Below are 12,145 nucleotides of genomic sequence, written 5' to 3' on the forward strand. Positions count from 1 at the left end.
AATTGTCTATAGAAATAAAATTTTGACAAACTTCTATAGAAATAACATTTTGACATTTTCGATAGAAATAAAATTTTGCCAATTTTTTTGTCTATAGCAATAAAATTTTGCCAATTTTTTTGTCTATAGCAATAAAATTTTGCCAATTTTTTTTTCTATAGCAATAAAATTTTGCCAAATTTTTTTCAATAGAAATAAAATTTTGCCAAATTTTTTTCTGTAGAAATAAAATTTTGCCAAATTTTTTTCGTAATTTGTAAATTTATAAATAAAATTTTGATAAATTTTTCTATAGAAATAAAATTTTGACAAAATTTTCTATAGAAATAAAATTTTGGCTAAATTTTCTGTACAAATAAAATTTTGACAACATTTTCTATAGAAATAAAATTTTGACAACATTTTCTATAGAAATAAAATTTTGACAAAATTTTCTATAGAAATAAAATTTTGACAAAATTTTCTATAGAAATAAAATTTTGACAAAATTTTCTATAGAAATAAAATTTTGACAAAATTTTCTATAGAAATAAAATTTTCTATAGAAATAAAAATTTGACAAAATTTTCTAGAAATAAAATTTTGACAAAATTTTCTAGAAATAAAATTTTGACAAAATTTTCTAGAAATAAAGTTTTGAAAAAAAAATTTCCATAGAAATAAAATTTTGCCAAATTTTCTTCAGAAATAAAATTTTACAAAATAAGATTTATCTGTTTGCTAGTTTTTTTTTTTTTGTAAAATTTATTTATTTAAAATTATGCAAAAACGACCTCGATGATTTATCGAGATTCCGTTACAAAAACCGGAACCGGATATTAAAAAGATTAAAATGTATGAGAGCAAATGTAGAGCCTAAACCTACGGTTAAAGAAATATTTGAATTTTTATGTTATATTCGTTTGAACTTTATGTCCTTTTCACATTACAAAAGGTATGTAAAATATGTGTAGTTACACACATAACTCACCAAAAAAATAATTTCCAAGAATTTTAAAATTTAAAGTCGACTTTTCCAAAATTTTAAAGAGTTGTAAGTTTGGAATGTCAGAAGAAAGTCATTTAACTTTTGAATATACTTTGGTTGGATCACCAAAATGTAAAATTTTTTATTATCGAAGCTTTCATTGGCATACCGAAAAACCCCATAAATAAAAAAGTGGTGAAATTAAAAAATTCGTGTTTTTTTTTGCTTTAAAAACTGAAGTTTTTATTTGTTTTTCTTCTACCATTATTCGTATGTTTTCTTTTTGTGTTTTTGGTATATTTAATACAGAACGTAGAACGTATTTGTAGAAAGTCCTTATAGAAATTCTTAATATTCATTACATACCATTAGGTTAATATTTTACTTTTTTTGTTTGTATTGGATATAAAAATAAAAAGACATCTATAGAGTCTTTCTTATACCTATGGATATAAAAAGTAGATTTTACGAAAAATTTGTAACAAATATAAAATGAGAAATAAAAATTTGTGCAATTTATAGTTACAAATTGAGCGTGAAAAATCGATGAATATGAAGTAAACAAAAAAAGATCAAAATATAAAAAACAAAAAAGCGTAACAAAAATAACAATATATGCTGCATACATATGCTAAATAAAAAATATACAAAAATGGCAAAATATAATAAAATAGCATCCATAAAAAAATTATAAAAATAAAGTGTAGGTCAATAAATATTTAAATATGAGAATAACTGGTTCGCTTAATAACATACATAAGTTCATATCTATGATTGATATTTGTGTATGATGATAATACTCTAGAAATAAATATAAATGTATGCCTTTTAATGTTCATACAATGACTGTGATATCTCGCACCATATGAATATTTCATGAATTCTTTTGGTTATATAGTCGGCTTTCGGTTTCGCAAACGACGATTGTACACTAAATCGTTTTAATCGTCTCATTTTCTCCGCCGTAATAATCTATAAGATTATGAGTAGAGATGCTTGGGATTATTGATTGGAAGATGATTGTTTTTTGATTGATGATAGAACTAATATCAATTGAATTTTTTTTTTTTCGTTAATATCGTTGATGTCGCTTATCCCATTTAATTCGTAAATCAAAACTAAATGCGTTGTTTTTTTATTTGTATTAGAGGATTTTGACTTGTTTTTTGATGATGCTGCCCCTAAGATGTAGCTATAGTCTAGATTTTTGAGTATAATTATTAGGCTTTCATTAGTAGATGAGGTTCCGATCTTAGAGAATCGGTTAAGTATTGTGTCTTCATTGTTTTTTGAAAATAGCGTTTTTCGTTTGGTGAATTGACATTGTATACAATTGGCCTTACGCCTACATTACGCCATAGTTCAGCAATATGTCTGTCAAAGAGATTGAATGCAATCAAAATATATATACACAATAATTTTAATGGATAAATGTCTACTTACAGATTAAATTCCTCCTTTGAAACGAAAACTACACTTATACCAATTACGGGAGAGATTATATTACGAAAGAAAGCACCATATATTGAGGTAATTAATGTTGAAGCTTTGAGCAATGGTAATGCCAAAGATTTTTCAGTCCATAGACCACAAATAACGTCGGGATTGACTTTACGCAGCTGCAAAAAAAAAAATAATAAATCGTCTACATATGCAATAAGGCCTTATTTCAACAAGACTTTTAAATACAATTGTTTATAGAGGGAAATTAATTAGCTGGACGATGTTATCGATTTTTATTGCATTTTCTCATTAAGCCCTGTATGCAGCCCTAACGAAATTTCTGCCAACCATTAAAAAAATGCATGGACATTTCCCCAGCGAAAATTTCCCTGGAACGATATTATCGATAGTTTACATTTACTTTCATAAGAAACATGGAAATACTAGAATGCAACATAAATTTTCGTAAGAGCTGCATACCACTGCTCATTAAAACTATCTTATTGCCTGGCAACAAGAACAGTTGCATATCGGGCCTTAAGAAAAAACTCTTATCGACTCCCGTTCCCTGTGCAAGAGAATTTTCTGATATCCATCAGAAATGTTGTATGTATTTTTATTAGTGAAATGGTCTTAAGACTGTATTATCGATAGATAAATTGTTTTCCATTGTAACAGAAATTTCCGCAAGGGAATGTTTTCTTCTTATTAGAAAACATGTAAACAATTTTTATAGTTGTCGAAATTTACGTAGATGTTAATATTGGGGGCTAATCACGGCATTCGATATCGAATTCATAATCATATCGAAAAAATTGTCGATACGATTAAAAGTTTGGATCACGGTATTCGATCGAAATTTGATGTAATTTCTCTAGCATTGCCAACAGCAAAAAACGAAGCAGAACAAAATGATAAAATGACAAAATTAAGTTAGCGGCACAAAATAGAATGTAGAAAAACACATGCTTTTGAAGATTTCAAAGTAAAAGGTGAATTGTATTGCATTATAACTTATGGACCCATATCTATTTTTACATTCCTCCAAATTCCTTCCTAATTGGAGGATGAGATGAATATAAAATAATTCGGCTACAAATAATAAATAAAAGTGCACATTCTTATTGGTGTAAGTACATGGGTTTGAAATGGTGTGCACTGTTAGAAAGTCACCTTTGGAGGCTCAATGGATGAAGGAGGCGTTCTAATGGAAAATAATTTTTGGTGGCATGTCAACGACAATTCTATCACTTTACAATTGTCTGCCGTCTTAAAACTTTTTGCCAGTGGAAGCCTTCATCATTCACTATTCTTACAAGGTGGTGCAGAAGTGTTATGTTGTCAAGGAATGGTTCTTTGCCAAGCTAGGATGCCCGAACTCCTCGACTATGACCAATTTTTTGTTTAACTTTTATTGGAGTTGCATTAATCCTAAATATTCCAAATATTTATTTATTGAATCATAAAGTAATATTAAGCCTTCAAGGCCAATAAACACATTACTCTTAGCAAGTTCCTGAGCATTAAATAATTCTGTAATAAATCTAATATTTAATGACTATTTTTAGTCTAATACTAACGCGGCTCCCCAGCCATGACAACAAAGGTGTATGATATTAAGATAAAAAGGGGGTAACGTCCCATAATTAGGTAGCCTAATATAGTAATATGTTCATTCGAACTAAACTAATATATTTACTATTCCTATATGGCCAAAACAAGTGAAAAATGTTTTACAATTGCAATTTAGCAATCGAAAAAATTGTCGATGAAAAAACTCGATATCGACTCCCGTGATCCGAAAAATTTAGATTTCGATCAAAAGTTCTCGATATCGAATGCCGTGATTAGCCCCCTGGCCGTCGATAAGACAGATTTGTCATATATAACGTTTTAATCCTAGCTCTATAGAAATCCAGTGTACACTCATAAGGTAGAATCATAGCCAGCTGATTTCAATGTTTTTATTTTGTCACACACACAAGCAAACCAACCAATATGAGCAAAGAATTTGACAGAAGGAATTAATAAATTAATTGATACAACATTTTAATCATGATGGAAACTTTAAGTTAATTAAGTCAATGATTGAAAATTTTAAAATTTTCAAATAAAAAATTTAAATTTAATTTAACTAAAAATTTGTTACAAAAATCAATTTTATAATCAAACTAAAAACACAAGTCAGTTAAGAAAGTAATTGAAAATAGTTACGTTTTTAATGAAAAAATTAATAGAGTTTTGCAAACGATATCTCGATATCGATATTTTTAATTGAATCAATTAAAATTTAAATTGAATCAAAAAATTTATTGAAATTTGCTAACGAAATCAATTAGTTTTTTAATCAAGTATTTTTTTAATGTCCAATTAAAACTGTAAATGATACTATCATTTTCGTGATTGAACACATTTCATTTAAAAAATTAATTGGATCAATTAATTTCGTGACTGAATCAGAAAAACAAGTTTTATGTGTACGGCCAAGCACACATACAAACAAGAGAAAATTGTTTTTGTTTTACTGATTCTACCTTATAAGTGTACCCTGGTGGAAATGCTGGTGCGTGCCGATAATGCAGTTCATAATAAATATGTATAAAAACTACTATTCAAACAAAATATAAACCGTCGTTAACAACTCACCGAATTTTCGATTGCTAAAATACAAATGCATCTCTTATGAGCAACGGGAATTTTGCTAGAGATCCATACCCGCCTTTAAACCTGATATGTACCTTTAGCGGAAATTTCGTTTGCGTGCCTGTAACACATTTTTGCAACGCATTTCTTATGGGAGCAAAATGTAAACAATCGATAATAACGGCTAACGAAATTTTCGTTAGCAAATATGTAGCAATGCTGCATACCGGCCTATATGGAAGGAAAGGCTAAAGTCCGGTACGCACCACTAGCGGAAATTTGGTTTGCATGTCAATAACACAATTTTGCAATGTATTTCTTATGGGAACAATATGTAAACAGTCGATAACAACGTATAATTTCTTTAGCAAATATATAGCAATTCATTTCTTATGGGTAGCGGAAATTTCGATGAATGAAATTTAAAACGCCCAAGCATTTTTCATGGGTGCCTACAATTTTTTAGAAGTGATAAACGGGGTCGGTATGCGAAAATTGTTCATTTCTTATGTGTATGGGTAGCAGACATTTCCGTTAGAGCTGCATACCGGCCTATATGAAAGAAAAGGCTAAAGTCCGGTACGCACCACTAGCGGAAATTTGGTTTGAATGTCAATAACACAATTTTGCAATGTATTTATTATGAAATTTCTTTAGTAAATATATAGCAATTCATTTCTTATGGGTAGCGGAAATTTCGACTGGAAGTGCATACCGGCTTTAAAGATGAATGAAATTTAAAATGCATGCATTTTTCATGGGTGCTTACAATTTTTTTTAGAAGTGACAAATGTGGTCGGTACGCGAAAATGGTACAAAATTCCCGCATGTTACATTTTTTCGCATAAAGATTTTTTTGTCACAAATGTTGAAAATGCTCAATATTGAATATTACCTGATAAATAGTTATCGGAGATCGGGTTATAACAATAATTCGTTCCATGAACACATGAGATATGCTGGCTTTCAAGCGTTCTATCATTTGTGAACTATTATCTGATATGTATAAAAATACCGTGAGTCTATTTTCTTCTAAGAATTCCAATAGTTCTTGAAGGGTCCACACATATTCCGGTTCAAAGTGTTTGCTAGTAGTGTAAAAAAAGTAATTCGTAAGCAATTTGTGCATAATATTTATTTAAATGTCTTACCCCATTGGATGTAATTCGGCAATATTGATTTTCTTCAGGGATTCAAGTGTATGTGTCGCTATACTGCCAGAAAGGCCGGCTTTTTCTAAAGTCAAACGGTTTACAATAACAATTTCACCACATGCTGTAAGGCCGGCATCCACTAGAACATTGCGATAGCTTCGTGCGACGCACTGAAAGGAGAGAAAATGTACATTTTATAAAAAAATCATCTATCAGATGTGTGCAAAAAAAGAAAGAGTTTAAACGAAGCAACTGTTAAATAAAACAGGCTTTCCAGTCAATAGGATATAAAATGTAGATCGTGAGGGTTGATTATTATCAAAAATCCCATGAAGCTTTGAAGCCCGTTATGCAGCTGTTACGAATATTCCTGTTGCATGCAAATATGGCGGTTTTCCTATGTGTTTCTTTTAGGAGGAAATGTAATGTTTCTATAGCTGTATACCGGGCTTTTTCCTGGGAAATATATGACAAACAAATTTTCTCTAAGTTGCATACCAGACATTTGACTTGAGAGAGCCTATGGCATATAAAGAAGCTGTCCATCGTATATATTATGATGGACAGCTTCTTTATATGCCATAGATGTCAACGAAATGTACTAATAAGTTAAAAGTTGACTTTCTGGAGACAGATCCATAATTATGTCAATATTTTTCAAGTAAATTTTTATATGCAATATTTCGTTAATTATTATCCCAAATGCCAGTACATTCGGATTTTTTCAAGCATATACATTTGATCAGGTGCTAACATATATGAGTAAAATATTTTTTCTTTCAATAAAATGGATTTCGCATATCCTAAGGAAGTCCTTAAAAGGTAAACATCTGTTCAACCCCCATTCACAATTGTTTAAAGTTATACACCGTTATTCATAACTACCACCAAGTGCCGGAATATAAGCACTCACAATGGCACTAACACACACACAATAAGTACTTGTATCTAACCCTCCTCCACCCACTAAAACATACAATGACGAAACTACATAAGGTCAAGAAAAAAAGAATTCATAAATTTCACTACTGGGACGTCTGTCCCTTCTATGTCTTCTTACTTACTTTCTTTAATGCCGCTTTAGAGTTTTCCGGAGCATCATATCCAGCTCCTCTATGGGCTATTGGCCAAAATGACAAATCTTCGGGATAAAGACCTTGACTGGGCCAGGCCAGCAAACGTTGAAGCCGCTTTTCATCGGGACTTCGAAGTTTTACAAATTTTGAGGCTATACATATAACAACCAGTGTGATCGTGAACCAAGGCAGTAGACCTGAGGCTATGTTGCACATAAACCAGAATACATTGAACAGAAAAGCAAGGAAACTAAACGAACAACACAAAAGTTGATAAAACATTTTTAAAAGATACCAAAATATGGTAAAAATATTCATTCAGGCCTTTTTTCGCGTTATTAACCGTTATGCCAGAATCTGCAAAGAGAAAATATCCAAAATCATTGTGTCTGCTGCTTACTTCATAAGAGTTGGTGGTATTTTATAATATGTGTACTGACCCAATTCAATGAACAAATTTTGGGGTGTCTATTGCAATGGATACAGACACTTTACTTTTTTTATGCTAAATAAACTAGCAATGGGAGGAATTTTTATAAATTTTGTAACTATTAATTTCGTTGTCGTGTACACCGGCTTCGTGTTAGTAATTGTAATTCTCGTAAAAGGACTTTCTTCCGTTTCCTTCCTTAAAATTTTTTCGCATTTTCCTGATTTTGTGGGAAACGGGATGATGTTCTAATAAGAGTACTTTTTGACATTTCGTCATGGAATGTTGACAATGTAGCGATTTTTTAGCGATGAAATATATGTATGGCACTTCGGAGGTTGAAGATTAGTCATACAACTATAACAGTATATTAGGGCCGTTCAGACAATGAAACGTGTTGGCAGATTGTATACACCCAGAAAAAAGGGGCTCTAATGCCAACTGAACTTTATTTTAGTTCATGAATATTAGTTGATTTTAGTTAAATTTTGCACAATATGAGTAAATGTTCCTTATTTGAATAATTTTATGCTAGCTTTAATGACGTGAACTAAAAATAAGAAAAAAGTTGTATACAAACCCTGCCAACATTTTTTGAATTTGGGGGCGCTTCTGAGAATCCCCACTACGTCGAAAACAATCATATACGACATCAAAAACTCGTCGGAAAAGCGCCGTCACTATTGAGAAGTTGTACCACGCCAAGTTACTACGAAAAAGTTTCTTATCAGTGCAATTATTAGGTGCCTATTTAGATCAATTTCGAAGGACGCCAATAAGAACCCCTGCAAACTATCAGAAAAAGTGCATTTTAAGGTAATTGTAGAAGAATCATTGTGGTCAAGTAAAACACGATTGTGTAGATGTTTATTGATTTGGTTAAACATTTATAATTTCTTATAAATATAAAATTTTTCGGTTTATCTCATCACATTTAACATAATTTATTGCATTAATAAAAGAATGATGTTGAGTACATATTGCAGCGTCTATCAGCCAGTTTGTTTATTTTCGAATAAAGTGATCGTTTGTCGTCCGGAATAACTAATAGTCTGTAAAGCGCATAACTGATAGTCTGCAAAGCGCATTACATATCATGCGTTAATCCGTGTGTTGATGGAAGGGTTGGTATTTTTCAGTTTGAAGTATTCCAACAAAACTGTTGCTTTCAAAGAGAAAATTCAACCCTTTAATCGACGGACGCATTAACGCATGGTATGTAACTCAATCTTTAAATTTGCTCAATTTTTGGTTAGAAAATTTAATTATAATAGATACCTAATGACAGCCTTAATTCTTACTCTCTTGCAAGCTTTTACTGGAAATGTTCGCAAACACTTCTAATATCTTGAACTCTATATTTGAGAATGTTTTTCCAATTATTTTTCAAATTGTATTTTAAGTTTAAACAAATGTTTGAAAGCTTGTTGAATATAAGCCCTTATCCAATGCTAGTGTTTAATGGGATGAATCTATGACAAAACGAGTACTCGATTACTCGGTACTCTATTTAATGAAGAACACTAGTTATTTGTTATGAATATGCGTAAAATAGAATTCGCAAAAACTCAAGAAGAGATTGGTCAAATCAAACCAATTGCCATTTGACAAGGGAGGTGAACGAAGGTAGTGTTTTATAAAAATAGGTCTTCGAACGTTATGAAACTAATGTAAAAATATAAAATAAGTGTTAAGCGAACAAAGATTATTAGATTAACTAGATTGTTTTTGCAATAACCAATAGCCTTGCTTGCCGGAACGAGCAAAAGTGCAAAAAGAAACACCAGAAATCCTGAAATCCTTGTCTCCCACTTTCTTCTCTGTGTGGGTCCGGAGATTTGTGTTTTTTGTCCTTTCTATTTAATAAAAAAGCTATAATCTATTCAAGGGTTAAGTTATATTAGCTTCCATTTGAAATTGGGTTACCATAAAGGAGCAAGAAATAGAAACAAACCACCAGCATCATTATGTTAACTCTATATTACGTGAGCGCAACCTTTTTGCAATCTTGGCGTATTAATAAAATATGCCAAAAGATTAGTGAGCAATTGTCTCAGCAAGCCACAATAACCTTCTATTCTGTGCCCCAAAATCGTGATGATGGTTTCTGTAAGTAACAAATCCAAATTGACCAATATAATCATCACAAGTGGTTTTTGTTTTATAACTTATTGCATGTTTTATTTTCTTCCTTACAAAGATTCACGTTTGGCTACATCAGAATTGTGCCAAAATCGACAAATAGCCAAAGTCACCGAAATACTTTGGTTACATGACCATTATAGAGGCTGTTCTTTAATGCCATTACAATTTCTACATATTAACAACTGGATTTCATTTCCCGATGCTCCAAATTTACTGCCATTCCATTTTGATAAAGCTCCTGAATCTCTCCAACGTAGTTTAAGTTTAGATAAACATGGTGGCTTAATACGTCTTTTATTAGAAACTGAAACAACACCATCTTACGAAGCTGCAATTATGCAAAAGGATGTAGTCAGGGTAAGTACCATGATTGTTTATAGCTGTATGTGTGTGAGTGTGTGTATGAATACCAGAGTATGTGTCTATTCTCTGTTTAGGTCAACAACAATCTTATAAATATTGACAAAACTTTGCAAGTGATTCAAAAAATCTATACCATAAAGGCAAGGGGAATACAATTTTTATTAGATTTCGTAGAGTAGTCCTTTGGAGTTGTTCGCATTTCTGAATTTTTCAAATATGGGGCGTTTGGATAGAGTTGAAAGCTCAGTCAGCCCCGGACCGTACACCCGACTCCATTGTGGGTTTAGTTAACATGTCTTATAATAATTTGCTTAATTTCATGGGTACAATCCCAGTTTCAGTGCGAAATTAAAAAAAACTTTCATGGATTTTATCGGTTCCTAGTAATGTAGCTTACATTTCGGAGTTTCATCCATGTTGCCATTCGGGCTCGCTTGTAATACAATGTCGCTTTATCATTGAGCTAATCAATGGACGTCAAAGTTTTTTGTGGCGTAAAATTTTGATATTTTCCCCTTTAAGGTCGGTATTAAGTTCAAGTTGAAATCGAAAGTAAATATGTAAAATCAGAAAAAATGATAACTTTATTGGTAAATTTTATTTAATTTTAATTTTATTAAGACAATACAATAATAATAATTTTATTATAACTTGATGGGGAATGATCTAAAAAGGTTTATTTTATACAAATGAATTATTAAAGGAAAGTGACCAAATGTCTATTTTAGCGCTATTATTCGAACTTAATTAATTTAACACTTAAGGTGGGTATTAAGTTCGAGTTTAGCTGCTAAAATCAAAAATAAATCAGTAAAAAAGTATGAAATTATACATCTTTAATGTATATTTTAATATAACTTGATGGGGAATACCCCAAAGCAACTTTTCACAAAGTTTTTATTTATTATTTATAATGGATTATTAGAGAAAAGTAATCGTGAAAATTTGGCGAATTTATAGCCTAAAGGTGAGTATTAAGTTCGAGTTTTGCCGCTAAAATCGCTAAAGTGAAAACTAAATCAGTAAGAAAAATGCATGAAATTATACGTATTTGTTGCAAATTTTATTATAACTTGATGGGGAAAAGCCCAAAGCAAATTTTCACAAAGTTTGTATTCCTTAAAATGGATTATTAAAGAAAAGTAATCGTGAAAAAATGACGTTTTTAGCGGCTAAACTCGAACTTAATACCCACCTTAAAGGTGGATATTAAGTTCGAGTTTAGCCGCTAAAATCGTCATTTTTTCACTAAAGTGAAAACTAAATCAGTAAAAAGGCATAAAATTACGCATTTTTGATTCAGATTTCATTATAACTTGATGGGGAATAGCCCAAAGCAAATTTCACACAAGGTTTGTATTCCTTAAAATGGATTATTAAAGAAAAGTAATCGTGAAAAAATTACGATTTTAGCGGCTAAAGGTGGGTATTAAGTTCGAGTTTAGCCGCTAAAAACGCCATTTTTCACGATTACTTTTCTTTAATAATCCATTTTAAGGAATACAAACTTTGTGAAAATTAGCTTTGGGCTTTTCCCCATCAAGTTATAATGAAATCTGCGACAAATATGTATAATTTTATGACGTTTTTTACTCATTTAGTTTTCACTTTAGTGAAAATTAGCGGCTAAACTCGAACTTAATACTCACCTTAAACTTAAACTCGAACTTAATACCCACCTTAAACTCGAACTTAATACCCACCTTTAACTTAAAGTATAGGAATATCGTCATATACACAGAAAAAAATATTACCAAAATATTCCCAATTAAAAAGTTGATTGAAGTTGAAAATTTTTTCGATTCAAAAATTAATTGATATTTTAAGTTTTTAATCAAACTAGAAACATTGAGTCAACGATTGAAATTTTTAAATTTTCCATTAAAAAATTAATTGGTACAATAAACTTTTTAATCAAACTCGG

The 12,145-nt window shown here is 30.7% G+C and overlaps 2 protein-coding genes across 3 annotated transcripts in view; one reads left to right on the top strand and one right to left on the bottom strand.

Moving 5' to 3' along the window:
* Positions 1-1,176: 1,176 nt before the first annotated feature.
* On the bottom strand, positions 1,177-7,991 carry LOC142220349 (glycerophosphodiester phosphodiesterase 1). Its single transcript, XM_075289435.1, has 6 exons — positions 7,724-7,991; positions 7,272-7,640; positions 6,205-6,377; positions 5,949-6,141; positions 2,411-2,586; positions 1,177-2,341 (listed from the first exon to the last, which is right to left on the bottom strand). The coding sequence occupies exons 2-6, from the start codon at positions 7,599-7,601 to the stop codon at positions 2,188-2,190; spliced, it is 1,026 nt and encodes a 341-aa protein (XP_075145550.1). The 5' UTR covers positions 7,602-7,640; positions 7,724-7,991; the 3' UTR covers positions 1,177-2,187.
* A 1,298-nt stretch (positions 7,992-9,289) lies between these two features.
* Positions 9,290-12,145, top strand: part of Hcs (holocarboxylase synthetase-like protein) — a 37,264-nt gene continuing 34,408 nt past the window's right edge. Inside the window, exons 1-2 of one of the 2 annotated variants that reach the window (XM_075289437.1) lie at positions 9,290-9,822; positions 9,914-10,215. In XM_075289437.1, coding sequence (XP_075145552.1) covers positions 9,681-9,822; positions 9,914-10,215 — 444 coding nt within the window. In that variant the 5' untranslated portion in view covers positions 9,290-9,680. The remainder of the gene's footprint in view (positions 9,823-9,913; positions 10,216-12,145) is intronic. The other variant, XM_075289438.1, reaches the window with a different exon arrangement.

Source organism: Haematobia irritans, chromosome 1 (assembly GCF_050003625.1).
Source record: "Haematobia irritans isolate KBUSLIRL chromosome 1, ASM5000362v1, whole genome shotgun sequence".
NCBI classification, from domain to species: domain Eukaryota; kingdom Metazoa; phylum Arthropoda; class Insecta; order Diptera; family Muscidae; genus Haematobia; species Haematobia irritans.